Below are 18,044 nucleotides of genomic sequence, written 5' to 3'. Positions count from 1 at the left end.
AAATTTGAACTCTATTCTGTTACTTAGCTAGGTAGTATGATGATACCATTCAATGTGTATTTTAATGCTTTCTCCCAATGTATTAATTGCCTCATTTGATGCCAACAGAATGAAAACAAATTTTTAAAGAAAGCTGCCTTAAGGTCCAATAGAGGTATAGGCTAATGCTTGCATATGTTGACATCATCATAAATAAGTAAGAGATTTAAGTTTAAGAGAAGAACAGTTTTATTAAAATGACTTACAGGGAACAATAAGCTCCAAATGCCAAATCCAGCAATGTTATTCCTTGTAGATACAATGTCATAATAATAGTAATCATCAACTTCCTTCCCAACTTAATATTTTAATATTAAGAGAATACTGACTTAAAATTTCTTTGAGACAGGGAGTATTTTCAACTGCAAAAGGAACGCCAAATTTTGTGAATAAGTTCAAAGAATGCTTGCTTGTTTTTTCTAGAAACTTCCATGATTTTTTTTTATCAATGTTGAGCTTGGCTTCTAAGGTAATTTTTGGTTTCCCTTTTTTCTTCAAAGTTATGATTTCCTATCTTGTGACTCAAAGTTAAACATTACCATTTTTTTGTCTGTCATACCATAGCATTTATTAAATCAGGTGGGATGATCTTTAAGCTTTTGAGTCTTAAGCTCTTCTTTGGACCAAGATTATTTGTTGTTTTATGTGGAATGATATTGATATAAACTGCTTTTAGGGAAAATTGAAGCATCCGCTTCATATTTGATGCCCCTTTGTTGAATGGAAAATAGGACCACTTTTGAATCTCCATGATTTTTGTATATTTCACTTTGTTTATGGACACTATTAATATCTCAGTGTTGGGGATCTTGCAGATACCATATATATATATATATATATATATATATATATATATATATATATATATATATATATATATATATATACATGTATTGTATGATGGTTGTATATACTATTTCTTTGTTGAAATTCGACTTTTACAGGGTTAAGACTAATAGGTTAGCAAGGCTGTACCACAAATTTTTTATGGAGGGGGTTTTGCAAAAAAAAATCGGGGGGGGGGGCACACAAACGAAACCTCAGAAAACGCATACAAAATTTGTTTATATCCATTTTTGTTACATTTTTACGAGTCAGACAAACATTTTGGTGGGGGTTCAAACCCCCTAACCCCTCCTCTGGATACAGCCTTGTAGGTTAGTAATTGCTGGCTATTCTTTCATATTCTAAGAATCACTGCATTTTGAATATATAGTAATAGTACTAATTATAAGTTATAATTAAATGTAGATATATTATAGATCAGTTTTGTTTACTCAAGAAATACGTAAAAAAAAAATTCACAAAAACACTCATGAGGCTTCATGAAACAAATATGGCCTTATAAATGGTCTGTTTTTAAATAGGAATATTGGTGATTTTGTGCCTTAATATGCAAGGCCGTACCTAGGATTTTTTTTTGCGGGGGGGGGGCTTACTCAGATTTTTTTGGGGGGGGGAGGGGTACAAAAAAAACAAAACGCATAAAAAAATTGGTTTATATCCATATTTGTTACGTTTTTGCGAGTCATACAAACATTTTGAGGGGGAGGGGGCTCACCCCCCCCCCCCTCCCTGGGTATGGCCTTGTTAATATGCTAGAAACTGCCAAGCAATAAAAATGGGCATAGAGGGATTGCCTTGCCAATCCAAACAAAAAAAAAACTCCAACACAAAGCTGAAAAATTTATTTAAAGAGATGTTTGTTTAATATTTTGATTTTAAAGTCAGAATGGTAACTGTTCTGAAATAGGAAGATACTGTTCAGCTTGTTGCCTCACCAAATTTAAAGACAGGTTTTATGGCTTATTATGAACCTTAGACAGAACTATTTTGTTTTGAATGTTTTGACAACACCCCAAAGGAAAAGTTTCTATTCAAATCCAAAAACATGTTCCAGCATGCCAAGAATACTGGTTATTGTTGTTTCAGGTTTTTTTTAATGAAAGTACCTTAAAAGGTTTTTTTCAATGAAAGTACTCTTAAAAAGGTATCTTCAAAATCGAGGGGGGGGGGTTAATTAATATAAATATTTAAAAAGGTAATACAAATAATTTAAAAACTAAGCTGAATGCTCTTAGAATCTTATCCAGTTTTTTTTTTGTGGATTTAGTCAAAAGTGCCCCTTTACAGCTGGTATACTAAAGTGATAGCCTTGCATTATTTTAAACAAAAAACTGTTCAAGTTTCTATTCTTCCATTTCTCTGTATTAATGACTCAACAATTTATTTTTTTGTATTAAGAGATATCAAAGTTGTTAAGATACTCCTGTTTAGACTAGAAGGATGTAACCTTAAACAACTTTGCAGGAACAACGTAGGAGCAAATAAATGTAAATAAATCAGAGAAGAAAGTGCAAGTAATATATTTTGACTAAGTGTTATATTTTAGGCCCCTACAACTACAACCACTAAGGTTTGCTGTGAGTGCCTTGGAACTACCCGATCAAATGCTCAGTCACAACCAGAACAGCTGATCTCTTGCTCTGAATGTGGAACTGCTGCTCACCCATCATGTATAAAAACAGAGACAATCTTTAAAAAAGGTGATGGCAAGTGGATCTGTCCTGAATGTCGTCCATGTGCAGTTTGTCATGGTAGAACAGAAGTGGTGAGTTTTTCTTTTAGCAGTAGCAAGTGACAATATTTTCAGACCAGGGCTGTGGAGTAGGTTATAAGTTATAGCTGACTCCAGACATTTTTAATGTACCAACTCAAACTCCAGTCAACAAAAATATGCTATAACTCTGAGTCCTGCTCCACGGCCCTGTTTTAAAGCTTCATTTAACTAGACTCCATAAGTTATAATCAACTTTAGACATTTCCTATGTACCAACTCTAATTCAGACTCCACAACCGGCAGTTCGAAATTACATTATTCAGCAAGGTTTTGGTATATTGACAGCTCAGTATACTATTAGGTAAGCAGATTTTTGTGTATATGAGGAGAGGGGGAGGGGGTCTGAAGCCTCAAAGATTTGTGTGTTTGCCTGCACGGAAGGGGATACATCTTTTATGAACAATATTTTCTAAATAGCCCTCCTTGCAAGACATACAAATGATAGGCTGAAAAAATTAATGTTTAATATTTAGCACTGCAAAAAAAGCATACCAGGATCAGAGGATATTTTTCATAGGCCTCATAAATCTTTTTGTGTTATTTTTTGTTCTTTGGTATTTTATTAAAAATGTTTTTATAAAGCAGCAGTAGAGAAAGGTCAGGGATTAGAAAGGCAGCAGTAGAAATGTTTTACGTTGGAGAAAAGAATAATCTTTATGCACTATTTTGTTCTTTACTTAAGGATATGTAAAAAAAAAATCAATTTTTCAGCATTTCTAAGAAGGAAATAATCGCCAAAAATATAATAGACGTCGAAATTGTTGGAGAATTTGGCACATTTTTAGAATTTTGGTCTGCTAGGAAAGTGGAGGGGGCGGAGCTTGGTCAATGCTGGTTCCGACCCCCTCCGTGTTTTATTCCACTCTGTTTCTTTCTCCTCTTTTACTCTCCATTCTTCGTGTCTTCCTCTCTCCATCTCTTTCTCATTTTAAGTTACGACTATTGTAATCGCGAGGGGAAATATATTTTGGTATGCATTTTCAGATCCTATGATAAAAAAAAATAAGCTATTTTGAGAATCAAATCTGATATTGCAAAATAGTTTGATAAACAAGCCTAGTATACTCATTCCATGAGGGGGGAGGGTCGGCTTCAGTTAAAAAAAATTCTTAACCTATTTTGAATCACCACAACCAAACTCTTCAGTAACACTGAACTGAATATAGTTACTAATAGTTGCTGCAGTACAACATACGTTAGGCTTTCCTTTCTCATTCCATGAGGGGGGAGGGTCGGATTTAGGTAAAGTTACTAATAGTTGCTGCAGTACAACATACAATAGGCTTTCCTTTCTCATTCCATGAGGGGGGAGGGTCAGATTCAATTAAAAAAAAAAATCCTATTTTGAATCACCACAACCAAACTCTTCAGTAACACTGAACTGAATATAGTTACTAATAGTTGCTGCAGTACAACATATGTTGTTCTCATTCCATGAGGGGGGAGGGTCGGATTCAGTTTAAAAAAATTCTTAACCTATTTTGAATCACCACAACCAAACTCTTCAGTAACACTGAACTGAATATAGTTACTAATAGTTGCTGCAGTACAACATACGTTAGGCTTTCCTTCCTCATTCCATGAGGGGGGAGGGTCGGATTCAGTTTAAAAAAATTCTTAACCTATTTTGAATCACCACAACCAAACTCTTCAGTAACACTAAACATATTAACACTGAACTGAATATAGTTACTAATAGTTGCTGCAGTACAACAGACGTTAGGCTTCCCTTTCTAGCCAAAGGTTTCACTTCAAGTTGCTATGGTAACGTCTTTCTCTTCTTCAAAATGAACAATAAAATTCAAATTTTTTTAAATGTGACAGCTGAAGTGAAGATCCTATCCTTACAGGGTATTTTAGATAATGTCGAAATTTACAGGGTAATAGATTTTAAATTTTAGCATGTTAAAGGGATCAATCCTATTTGCGGGACTTTTTCAAAACGTATTTATAAGTTTTTGGTTACTATGGGCTGTAGTTTGCACTTAGCTAGATTGCAGAGGCTGCTGCAACCATGATTCTACAGAAACCCAAACCTAGTAAAGGTACTTAGCTGAAATCTATTGAACATTAAACTATAGACAAAAACGTTTTGAACAAATGTAGTACAAGATGCAGTGTAACTGCAACCAGGACTTCACTACTAGGTCGTATCAGAATTGTAACGTCAATATGACACTGATATAATGCCATATAAATGATAATCCAGAAATGAGACCAAAATGACATTTTTTTTGTCATAAAAAATTATATTTATTTTAGCGCTATCAAGACAAACTTATGCTTGTAGATATGAGCATTGGCTTTTAAACCCGCTATTAAACATTTCTACTATCTTATGGTAGCCTGCTAGTCTTGGCAAAAAAAAAAGAAAACGGAGACAGATTGCTGCTACTCATGTTCAGAAGCGATTTTCTTGTTTTTAAAGATACATAAAAAAAACAAGTTTTTTTCTGTGAAAAATTGCATCTTACTTTGATCTAATCACTGTTTTAAAAAAGGAACTAGAATTTACTCTGAAAAAGAATGGACTGGAACTGACTTTAAAAAATTAACTAGTAGACTACTTTCAGTTTCGAGTCGAACTTGGTACTTGGGGCACTAAGGGCACTTGGTTAGGGGATAAAAACCTCCAGTTCAGGATTTTGACCGTGAAAACTCCAGTGGTACATTTTTAATTTCGATCCGTCGTCATTTTGCGGAAGTTTCAAGCTTGTTTTCAAAATCCTCAAAATTTTGTTTGCAATAGACTTTTACTTTCAGGGTAAATCAGTGCAGTAGTTATCATTCCTGCATCACATTGAAATGAAAAAAAAAACGTTACTCTTTTTTTAATGTTTTTAATTTTCCGTTAGTATGCGCTTTATTTTGCTCTTTACCAGATTGCAACACCTGCTTTAACGATGATTCCTTGGGGCCTCATCTGCTGCAACCATGATTGTGTGATTGATTGCCCAATAATTGTGTGATTAATTCTAATTCTTTAGGACCCAATAATTACGTGCTCTTCCTGCCGACAGAATTTTCATTCTCAGTGTTTGGACCCACCACTAGAGAAAAGGCCAAAAGGTGGATGGTGCTGTTCACAGTGTGCTTCAATCCGAAGAAATAGCAAGCAGTCAGTCGGTCGAAAGAAACTTGGTGATGAAACAGAGTATGTTATTTTGTTACCTTTCTTGTTCTTTATTGGGGTAAAAAGTATTTAATAGACGCAAAAGTTTGAATCCTAAACCTCTCTAAATGGGCGTTTTGAATTAACTTCCTCAAGAAGAATTGTCTGATTTCCCCTTAGAAAAGGCAAAGCCTCATTTCCAAGGCAAATTTCATTTCAGTTTAAAAAAAGGGTAGAGCCACATTCCTCTTAAAAAGTCAGTCACATCTCTAAGCCAAATGCCATCCTCTTAAAAAAGACAGAGCCGAATTCCTGTGCCAAATGCCATCTGTTTTTATTAGGGGTTAGAGAATTGGAATTACGAAATTTTCGTAGCAGGAGGGGTAACGTACAAAATCCGGGTTTTCCATTAATTTTCGAAAACGGTGACCTCTTTATGTGTTTTTTTTTTACTTCAGAGAGATAGCCGCCTTGGCTCCATCCCAAATACACTCTTGGTATCAAAGTCCATTTATTTGATACCTCTTTGTAAATTTATTTATTTTTGTTCTGTTTTCTTAAAAAAAAAACAGCAAAGTTTTTTGAGATTTTGCCCAGTACAATTTTGTTAACCTTTCCAGATTTTTGAAACTAAAATGCATATTAAAGGTAAAAGTGAATTTTAATAGTGAACAAGGAATAATATTTAGCAAAATCTGTAGGAAATGCTATAGAAAAATGCAAATAGAGAAAAAAAATGATCAACAGAAGTTGTGACTCAGCTTGGTAACCAATTAGATTTTTTCTTATTTTCTTTTGAATATACCTTTTCCATACCGTGAAAGCGTAGTTTTTGCTTACAGTAACACGAAAAAAACAAACAAACAGTAAAATAAAAAAAAAATATAAAAAACCATAAAAAAATAAAGATGGAGAAAAAATAACGCTATCAATTGGATTTCAACATTTTTGTGTTCCACGATTTGAAATTTTTTTTATGGGTAATTTTCGGTCAAGCATGTAAATAATAATGATTTAACATTTTTTCAAAGCATATTTGATTACTGACAATTAAAGTACCCTTCCCCGTAGCTTCAAACAGCTATTAACAAATTCTTGATAGTTAAAAGTAAATACAAGGAATATCGTTTTCTCATATCTCCAAACCTACTCAGGGGTATGTTCCAGAAGCAAGTTATAATTAATTATAATTCATCTCGTGTGATTGCCCCCATCCTAAAATGGCTCATGTCTGCAAATTCAACCTCTTATATGTTCATAAGAGACTGACAATTGAGTTCTTTCTACACTCATTGCTCTTCCTGGCTGAATGGTAATGAAACGGCGAACAGCACTACCTGTTTTGACAAGTACCGCTAGTGCAAATCTATTGCCACATGTATTTTTCAAAATCTGAGGGGGGGGGGCATGTTGTTTTTTCATAGTTTTATTTTAATGAAAATACATATTTTTTTCTTTCAATGACCCCCCCCCCCCAAAAAAAAAAAGGGATTCTAACACTTTACCCCTAGCACCTCCCCCCAATTGATGTCTCTGAGAGAAACTAGTTGTTGCATTAAGTTCTATGCTTATTTTTGTTTCATTTTTTTTATACCTTACATGTTATTGCGCCAAGTTCAAAATCCGCCTTTTGGCATCGCAGATATATTGAATAATAGATAGCACAATTAGTTATATTGTGGCATTAGAGTTATATCAGTACATTATTAGCTTAATGAGGTATATAGAGGTGCCTGAGATATATTAGGTTTTAGAGGTATAGGCTATTGCAGACGGATTCTTAAGCCTTTTTGATTTTAAGAATTATAATTTGCAGTAACTTACACTGCTTATATCTTACACAAAATAAATTTCATTAGAGAGCAGAACAACTGAAAATGGTATGTTTTTTTGTTGTTTTTTTTAGGGAATACGGCGAAATTAATTCTGAAACTAAAAGCTCCTGAGAAAGAAAAAACGTCATTGTAAAACAAAACAGAAAAGAACTATTTCAGAAAATTGAACTAATTAATAGAACCTATGTAACTTGAGTTTTCTGATTTAAATATAAGTTTTACAAAAATCTTCACATGAATATCTTTTGAATCACCAATTCTGATACTATTGACAGCGTTGTTAATAAGCTGATTTATTTGCAACAATAATGGTTCGATCACGTTATTCAAAGCACTGATTAGATAAGCATATAATATTGCTAAAGCAATAAACAAAATCGTTGTTTTCTGTAATTTTTTAATTAAGTGTAATATTTTTTTTAGCGACGAAGAGGCGGAGTCGACACGTCGATCAGAGAGTACGCTGCCATCGGAAGGTATATTGCATTCTATTATTATTGTTTCATACAGTATTGTATTTTTGTCAGGGAGGTACTCAGTGGGAGGGCTTCGACCCTCCCCTTTGAAATCTTAGATTTTCCCGAATTTCTGGATACTTTTTATTCAAATTATCAAATAAGATCATTTTGTTTGCCCCCCCCCCTCTTGCGTGGGAAAAGTTTTATGCGTATATGACTGATTCATGTAGATGTTTTTGAATTTTGCAGGAAAGATATTCGGTTAATGTTCAAAAATGGAACATGTAACTTGTAGGAAAAGAAATGTCAAATTGTTATAATGTGGAGGTTAAAGCGTTTATTAATGTGTCAACGAATGACCTATAAATGAAGTCCAATGTTTCATTCCCCTATAGTTTCAATAAATGTAAAATATGAACTAAACTGTATCTTCATTGAACTCTGTATTTTCATTGAAAAATGCCCTTTTTTGCTGTTTTTATTGAGAAAGTTCAATTAAAATATGGGGAAAAATAATTAACACTCCGTCACTTTTGTTGGAAGCTTGAACAGAGCATTAGGAGACAGGAACAAAATTTAAATATAGAATATTTTAACTTGTTTTGGCCTGAATTATGGCCGTTCAAAACCAAATCGTAAAAATAAAATGAAAAAAAGCCAAAAACGGTATTTTCAATACCGTTTCAGCTTTCGCCTTTTCTTGAAGGTTCCGCCTTTTTTTTTCACCATTCTGTTTTTCGACGTTTCTCTTTTTCTCCTTTCCAAGGTTTCTTTTCCCTTCACTTGTGAGCAACTTATGGAGAGTGGGGGGTCGAATCTTAGGCAGTTTAATTTTTGGAAGATAGGATTTCAAAAACACTAGCGCCACATGTAGTGGAGCGTCTTCCAACTTCATGAAAAATGTTAAAATTTCAAAGAAAATGTAGAAATTCTAAAGAAAATGTAGAAATTTCAAAGAAAATTGTAGAATGGAAATAATTAATCTACAATATTATAGAATTATAGCTGAAATTTCTCGGTAAGTAATGATGAATCAACATTTTTTTTGTATTTAAGGAATACTTGAAGTTAAAATGGAATCCACAGAAGGTAGGCTAGTTCACTTTGAGTTGGTAGGCGTAAGTTAGTATTCCTTAATATTACGCTTCTGCCATCTCTAACTCTAAAATAAGTTGGTTTCTTCATTAGAGCCCTTTTCCTGCTGTTCTAGCTAAAATTGTTCGCTAACAGTTGCTTTTTCCATGAAGAAACAAACAGTTGTTAGTTAACATCGTTAGTGAATATCTCTAATAAATCGAATGGTTCTTGGAAGCTTTGATGTGCAATGTTTAGGGCTGTGGAGTTGGTAATAAGTTACAACCGATTCCGACTCCGACTCTAGGCATTTTCAATATACCGACTCCGACTTTATTCAGCAAAAAATTACTAAAGTAGTTAACTAGATTTTATAAGCGCTATAACCAGCTCCGACTCCAGACATTTTCAATATACCGATTCCGACTTCATTCAGCAAAAGTTTACTAAAATCCCGACTCCACGTACCTGGCAAATGTTCAAAATTTGATAATGCAGCTTAGCAGGTTGAGTAGTTTCTTTGATAAAAACATTGATTGAGAATCCAAGACTGCAAATATTTCTCAGTCAGCGACGTCTTTTGCTTATTTCTCACTATGTGTTCAGAGTGGGCTAGTATAGTAGGCTATGCTGATTTTTTTTTCTGAACTTGAATTTTTTTTAATTTTCCGCCTGATTAATACGTTTCTGAGAATGGTTAAAGATTTAATTTTCTTTCCACGAGCTAACATAAAATTGAAACTTTGTGTCATTTTTTTTTACTCAAACTATCTCATTGATTCTATATAAGTAGTATTTTAGAAAAGTAGATTGGTATCAATCACAGAATCTATTGGCCCAGTAAAGACTAAATTGACTCCCACATTGATTGGTTCTATATCTATTGATTCCGTGATGATTTTATTTATTGTGTTTCGTCTATTTTATCTATTGTGTTTCGTGCATAAAAATTGCATTATTTAAAAAAATTCATCGTGTAAAAAAGCGTTGTGTATAAAATTGTGTATCTACTAGCTCTGTAACAGTATATACAGATTGTTGGGCTAAATTGGCTTTGTAGCCTGTATATGGAATCTTTGCGACCATATCTGGGCAAAACGACCTATCTCGGAAATCATAGCTTCGAGAAAAATCATCTATAAATGAAGGTTCTGCCTCACGTTGAATTAATAATAATCCATTTATTACCCACTATGAACAAAAAGAAGGAGAGTACAACAAGAAAAAAAGCAACAAAAAGCAAACTTGCACACTTAACAATTATTTACATAAAACGAAGTAGATTATAGTGCGCAGTAAGACCTGCTGATTCCGACAGCTTTCCCACAGCCACAGTCACTTTTTCCCATAAATCAGGGAGGTCGAGTCGCGATATTAGATGCCGGTTCCGGAACCACGGAGCACAGAAGGTACCGAGAAAATATAAAATAAAAATTCCGCAGAGACTTATTACTTTAAATTAATAGGTCAGTTTACCCTGAACTGAATTTTTTCCTTCAGCCTGGAAATTGAGGGTAAAAATTTTGAGCCTCATCTTATCTTTGGAGCAGCAAATAGAGAATGATTGTTTGCTTAGTACTAACCTTAGTTGAGAGGGCGTTTTACCTTGAACACTGTAAAATCCTTTAAGAGTTGCGGCGCTTCTGTCACGCAACTAATTGTTATTTTAAGCGGAAGCTCTGTTATTCAATTGAATAGAGTTGAAGAGCTCATCTAGGACTTGATCCATTCATTCACTTAAAACAGTCCTGTCTCAACTTGTAGCGTTTCGCAGAAACATAGTCGTGTGGTCTTTCCTTATTCTCCATGGTCTGACCTAAAACCTCTGGTGTCTCCCTAAAAAAGAAAAGAATATTTTCGGAGTTTCCACTTCCTCCTTATTTTCCGCGCAGAAACATGTGTAGGAGGGCGATGGGACACCCTGAATTTTGTATCTTTTTCTTCACTATTTTTTATACAGTTTTATTCTTCCGCGTGATTAATTTAATTTTGTTAGATTAATCATGTAGCGGTATGTATACGTGTATGTTTCTTCCCAATTAATTTCTAAAGTGCTGATAGTGTTAGCGAATAAATAAAAGATGCATACAAATTCCGTGAATAGAAAATATTTAAAAAAGAATCTGTTGAAAATACTTATTTACAAAGATTTTGGGTAAGAGGACCCTTCCCCCAATTCTAAATTAAGCTTCTTTTTTTTATTGTTGTTGAGCCTATTTTTGTCACGATTGAACTGGCTAAAGTAAGCAAAAAAAAATCGAAAAAGCTTTCAAATGCTCTATTTTATGTCCTTGTTTCTGCTTCATGTATAAAAAAACATATTTTTTACTGTATAAACAGAGTATGCCAAAAGAAAAATTAACTTTTTGAACTTTAAATTTCTCCCAATATAGGTATACCCAAGGTCAAACATTGCTAAAAGACTTTTAAAGTACTTTTGAGTCTTTCACTAAGAATTAAACATAATTGTTATTTTGGATTTTAGTTTTGCAAACATCTGTAAGTTCGGATGTTAATATTTATTTTAATAAAAATTATGGATTTGCTTGTCAAGTAGTTTTATTTCCACCTTTGTTTCATTTAGTTACGTAGAAATTCACTAAACTGTCATTAAACATCATCAGATTTTTTTATTTTTTTTCTGGCAATGGCTCTCAACTGCAGGTAATTCGTCTTTTAACAGGGCCGTCTTAATAGAGGGCAAATGTGAAATACGGTTCCAATATATCAAAAATTCACTGCAATTGAGTTTAAGTTAGGTTCAAAGCTGTGGTAAATTTAAAATGCCAAACCATGTAAGAAGCTGTTGAGGGTAGTAGTTCTTTTTTCAGATGAGAGTGAAGGGCCAGCAGAGGCCAAGCCGAACCTGCCTCCTGGAGTTAGCTGTCGGGACTTCGAGCTTTTTAAGAAGGCTCAAGAGCAAGCTGAAAAAGATTTAGGCCTTACAAGCTCCCCAACTGGGGATAATATATTAGCTCCAGTGTCAAATGCCAACGGTAGTCCTCACCTAGGCCCTGGTCAGCCAAGGTGTCCAGCTAGAATTCAGTTTGGAAAGTAAGTTCAGTTTGAAGATTGCAATTTTTTTTTTATTTATTTATTTGGGTATGCAGCTGAAATGAAAACGGAAGAAAGAAAGAAGCTTTATTTTCCATGCTTGCATTTTGGGCATTCAATTGCATAAGAAAACCCAGGTTTATCTGTTTGATAGGAATCTGTTTATAGCTATAGAGACTATATTAACTGTAATGTAGCTCAAAAAATACCAAGTGGTGGATATTATCTATAAACCTTAATTTGCAAATTTAGGCTATTGAGTAATTCATTGTTGCTTGTTATGTAGCATCGAAAAGCCTTTTATATGGAGTAGCATTGTATTAAGAATCAAGACATTATTATTGCACTTGGTATATAACTGGCTTGCACCTATTGCTATTAAAATCATAGATCTTCGTCTTGACTAGAAGTGATTTCCCTAAAAAAATATGCGTGAGTAAAATTGTACTCTAGACCAGGGGCTCCCAGCTGCTTTAGACATGATTTCGCCACCCCCTTAAGAATGTGTGAAAATTTTTGTTGTAGACATTGTCTCATATTTAGTTTTTCAATACAAACAGTTTATAAATTTATTCGAGTCACCTGCAGCAATCTTCTCTTTTTCTTGGCGCTATTTGCTCCCCATTTGGGGTGGAATCTATAACGGCGATTCTTATTGCTCTAGAATACCTTCAGTAATGAGTTCTTTCACCAGTCAGTCGTTCACCCAGTTAAGCGCGTTCTGTAAGCCTTGATGTCACTTGATGCTGCGTTCTGTAAGTCACTTGATGTTGATAAATGAGGATCTTCCCCCTCGTGATGAATTTTCTTGGGTTCTTCCCGGTATTTGGAGACGTGGCCGACAGAAAGCAACCCTCAGGCGATGTCTTTAAAAGGACTTGGTGCTGTTCTTAATTAAACTAAACTGGTCTTAGCTAAAAGACATCTTGTTTGCGGCACCCGAGAGGTGTGAAGAGACATCGTTGTCGGTTTTTGTCCCAGTCGGTATGGTAAGGTGTAAGCCCGAGTAAGTAATCATTCAAGTGGGAGAAATTTGGGGATCATCGAAAAAACTTTTTTTGACCATATATGTATGTGTATACACGTGAATATAGATATATATTATTTTTAACATATTAATAGCAAAAATGTGAATTTCAGAGTAAAACATACAAAAAAAGAAAAACACTAACTATGAAAAATATATAGTTTCAAGACAGTGGAACCATTTTTTCTGATATATGAAAGCTTACTACTTGGGCATTTTAGGTACTGTACTGGCTATCCGATTTGTGTTGACGTGCAAATAGTGCAATGTTTTCGTTTTAGAATGCATTAAATGTGTCATCGTTGCGTTTATATATATATATATATATATATATATATATATATATATATATATATACATGTTGCAATAATATATATATATATATATATATATATATATATATATATATATATAGTTTCAGTTGATCATGAATATGGTGACATATTCATGATACATATATATATATATATATATATATATATATATATATATATATATATATATATATATATAGTTTCAGTTGATCATGAATATGGTGACAAAATTTCATCTAATGAACATTAATCCACTAGTTAGTTTTGCAGTGGCATATTTTCTGCATAGGAAGCTGGAGAAACCAGCTGAGATTAAGGCAAAAAAGTTTTTCATGACTTTAATCTAAATAATTACTTAGCATATTTTCAACTATGCCAAAAGTCACATTATTCAGTTAATCTCTTATTTGATAGTTTTTTTTAATGTATGCCATGTGCAAAATATAGTGTTATTAAACCTTATTTTGGTCTCATTCAAATGCATGAAAAAATTAAAAATTGTCAATAAGAATGGGGATGGTAGGCTTCAGACCAAAGTATCCCCGTTTTTTACTTCATTTTTATTCATTTTTGTTTTCACAGATATGATATAACAACTTGGTATTCATCTCCGTACCCCCAGGAGTATGCCCGGCTTCAGCGTCTCTTCCTCTGTGAATTTTGCCTCAAATATATGAAAAGTCGACAAGTACTAGACAGACATTTAGCAAAATGTCCATGGAGAACGCCACCTGGAACTGAAATTTATCGAAAGGACAATTTGTCAGTATTTGAAGTAGATGGCAACGTAAGCAAATTATACTGCCAGAATATATGTCTACTCGCCAAATTATTTCTGGACCATAAGACATTATATTATGATGTAGAGCCATTTCTGTTTTATGTTCTGACGGTAAACGATCAAAAGGGATGTCATCTTGTTGGCTATTTCTCAAAGGAGAAACATTGTCAACAAAAGTATAATGTTTCTTGTATTATGACTATGCCTCAGTATCAGCGAAAAGGCTATGGGAGGTTCCTTATTGATTTTAGCTATCTGTTATCTCGACAAGAAGGCGTTGCTGGTACGCCAGAAAAGCCTTTATCAGATCTTGGACGAGTCAGCTATGAAGCCTATTGGAAATCCGTCCTACTTGAGTACCTTTATAAACACCAGACATCGCATGCTCTGTCAATCCAAGATGTAAGCCGAGAAACGGGCATGACTAATGCTGATATTGCTGCTACTTTGCAGGATTTAGGGATGGTTAAACGGAAACCCGATGGGAAATGTGTTTTGTGTGTTGATTGGACATTGGTTAAGAATCATGCACAAAAAGTGAAAAACAGTAAGACAAGGATATACATAGATCCAGAAGCTTTGCGATGGTCCCCTCTTCTGTCAAGTAATCCAGATATTTATTCAGATCAAAGTGAGGATGAATCTCAGAAGGAAAATATCAATATTTCTAAAGTAGAAAAGGTAACCCAAATAGAAGATAAGATAGTAAAGGAAATAGTGAAAGAAGAGCTTTGCAAAGAAACTATTAAAGAAGAAAATGATAATCCGCCGCTTGAAAATCGTAAACGTAAAGCCCTTAAAGAAGAACCAGCAGATTCAATGTCAGACAAACGCAGACGTAAAAGTGTAGCAAAACTAGTAGAAGAGAACTTATCTTCTCCGATGAATGACGATCTATCAAGGAAGCGCCGACGCAAAACTGAATCGCCACTTAGAGCTGCAATGCCTCCTAAAGTTGATGATACGCCTTTAATACCTCCTAAGAAATCTCGGGGATGGCCTCGAGGAAGGCCCAGAAAACCGGCACTTCCTGCATCTGAGTCAGTGATAGAGCCTGCTGCAGAAGAAACTAAAATCGAAGAGGATAATATTGAAAGTCAGACAGTAGAAGATGTCAAAATTGTTGACGAACAATCCACAGAGACTGAGGTTAGTACATTTCTCATCAAGTATAGTAATTTAATCTACTTTTCTTGTTTTGGAGTGGGTTGAATTATAGCAGGGCAAATAAAGAGGTACTCTTTTACTATACGGACTCTTTTATATTCGGCGATGCACACAGTCACGAAATAGACTGAGACGCGTGATGAAAAACAGGTTTACTCTGCCTTCTGGGATATAAACAAAGCCATGAACTGTATTTAAATTGTTGTTTTTTGGGGTTTAGGGGGGGGGGAAGGTACCTAGATTAGGGTAAGTATTTAATACATGGTATGCTTTGCCCCCTACCCCCCCCTCTAATGTGCAAACATATAGCCCAAATTTGTTTCTAAACTATTATATATTCATCCTATTTTATTTCATTAGCACTGACCAAACTAGCACTATATAAAAGAGTCCGTTTAGTAAAAGAGTACCAATAAAGGTTAAAGAAAAAAATTTGGAAATGTGAAATTAGTGACAACTGTAGAAGGGTCGCCCCATGGTGGAAGTGGGTAGAGACACAAGATTGGGCTAAAAAGTACGAGGAATTACTTCCTGTGGACTTGGTCCGGCTCCTATATGTACAGTGCACGATGCTATTTTATCCCTTATGATAGATAAATAGGCCATTAGGCGTACATTAAAAGATTTCCTTGTCTGAAATACCCTAATAGGGTCACTGAAAGAAAAGATCATTAATATGGTGTCAAACTTCAAGTCAAAGCAAAGAAAACAAATAAGTAAGCAAATTATTATCATTAACCTTTTCAATTATTGTCCCTTCAGCAAATTATTTTCTTTCTTTCAAAAGAATTTAGATTCTTTCTGTTTGATTCTGCATTCATGTCAACTGTTTGATTCTGCATCATATATTCCACATTTATTTTGGAATATAGGTAGAATATTCCAGGATCTCTTTCTTTTTTTCATTCTTTTTGTTTGTCTTATTTTCCCCTTTGGGAGATCAATTTTACGCGTGGGGAATTTTCTGGAGGATTATTGTCTACGGGGGGGATTCCCCGGACACTGATTTTTAAATTATAAGAAATTTCGAATCTTGGTTACCTATTTTTTCGCCATTATGTTTATTGTCCTTGTATTATAAAAAAAAATTTAAGCTAGGTTTTGCTAATTCATCTTCTATTTTTGGTGGTTAGTCCATTCTAGAGAACGCAGAACAAATGATATTTTTTCTCCCCGTTTTTCCCTTTTTATATTATGAGTGTCAAGGGATCGTTTAGCCTCGTTCTTGGACGGAAAAGGCGTATGTCAATTGGCTGTTGTGGATTACTTATATAGAAGCCTCATAAACAGGTTCTTGGAGTGCTTTCTAAGCTTTGTTGAGCCGTCTCTTCACCCTTTCATACTTCATCTAAGAGTGATTACACTCATAAAAAAATTTGTTCTTTAGAAGTCAGTTTGTTGGTTAGATGGTTATTCAAAACATTATTTGTTTGGATGGAGTTTTTATAAAAAAAGTAAATTTTCCGTTCTATGTAGTCTTTTTTGCCAAAAATCCCTAATGTGTTTATACATTAGTTCATTCACTTACCCAAACTGTGTGAGGGTTGAAATTTTAATGGTTGTTCTTATTATTAATTTTATTCTCAACGCAATATACATATATTTTGTAGTTTCTGATCCCCCCCCCCCCAACAAAACCTGAAACCGTGCCTCTCGTTATGGATACGTATATTAGATATATGACAAGCAATGGCTTCATTTCATGGAAGTGTATTGGAGTTGGGCAAAAATGTATTTTTCAAAACCTATTGTGGGGGGAGGTGGTTACTGTTTTTTCGATGAAAAATAGCATTGAAAGTTATTTTTTCAGTGAAAGTAAAAAAAAAAAAATGTCAAAATTTTAAGGGAGGAGGGGTAAAGCCCCCCCCCCTCCAAATTGACGCCACTGATGACAAGTTTATGTGATGTATTTGAAATGCCTTCTCTTTTATTAATGTTGTATGTTTGACTGCCGGAGAAACATCTTCCTATGATATTTTGGAAGCGCAAAGGGGCTCCTGTATCATTTATATTATTTAAGCTAAGCGCATTTTAATCGTGCAATAAAGTGCCAAGACATCTGCGATGGGATGAAGGCATAATTTCTCTCGGGTTTCAATTCCAAGCGTGAATCCACCTTGATGTGCGATTCTCTGATGTACCTCTGGTAGGATTCCGAGAGTACTTATCCCTGTTTGTTTCTTCATATTCTGTTATTTTATTCTTATGGCATCAATAGCAATCACGGGACTTCCGATTGTCACGTTACATAATCATGCTCGGTTTCAGGAACATCTCTAAATTTTAGGTCTAAAACTAGCAATGAAAAACATTGTTGAAATTCCTTGTTAGGAAGTAAGTTAGTTTTTATTAATGGTATGGCCAAGAAGACTATATAAAAATGAATCTGACTACAGGCCCTATCCAGGATTTGTTGTTGGGGGGAGGGGTGATTTACAAAAAAAACATAAAAATAATATCAAAGATTTGTTTATATTTATTTATTGTTACTTTTATCACGAGTCGGAAAAAAATTTCGGGAAGGGGCAAGACAGGGCACCCCCTGGATACAGGCCTTTCTTTG

At 34.3% G+C, this 18,044-nt stretch overlaps 1 protein-coding gene across 4 annotated transcripts in view; it reads left to right on the top strand.

Moving 5' to 3' along the window:
- LOC148951899 (uncharacterized) overlaps positions 1–18,044 on the top strand; it is a 137,558-nt gene that overhangs the window by 76,883 nt on the left and 42,631 nt on the right. For 3 of the 4 annotated variants that reach the window (XM_089089387.1, XM_089089385.1, XM_089089384.1), the window contains 5 exons: positions 2,432–2,650; positions 5,647–5,813; positions 8,030–8,082; positions 11,958–12,192; positions 14,116–15,463. In XM_089089387.1, the coding sequence (XP_088945513.1) occupies positions 2,432–2,650; positions 5,647–5,813; positions 8,030–8,082; positions 11,958–12,192; positions 14,116–15,463 (2,022 nt within the window). The remainder of the gene's footprint in view (positions 1–2,431; positions 2,651–5,646; positions 5,814–8,029; positions 8,083–11,957; positions 12,193–14,115; positions 15,464–18,044) is intronic. The other variant, XM_089089386.1, reaches the window with a different exon arrangement.

This window comes from Artemia sp. Qi Xiang Cuo, chromosome 5 (genome assembly GCF_049724085.1).
Source record: "Artemia sp. Qi Xiang Cuo chromosome 5, ASM4972408v1, whole genome shotgun sequence".
NCBI classification, from domain to species: Eukaryota; Metazoa; Arthropoda; class Branchiopoda; order Anostraca; family Artemiidae; genus Artemia; species Artemia sp. Qi Xiang Cuo.
The sequence above is the reverse complement of the archived record's forward strand: the minus strand, read 5'-3'. Positions and strand labels throughout refer to the sequence as shown.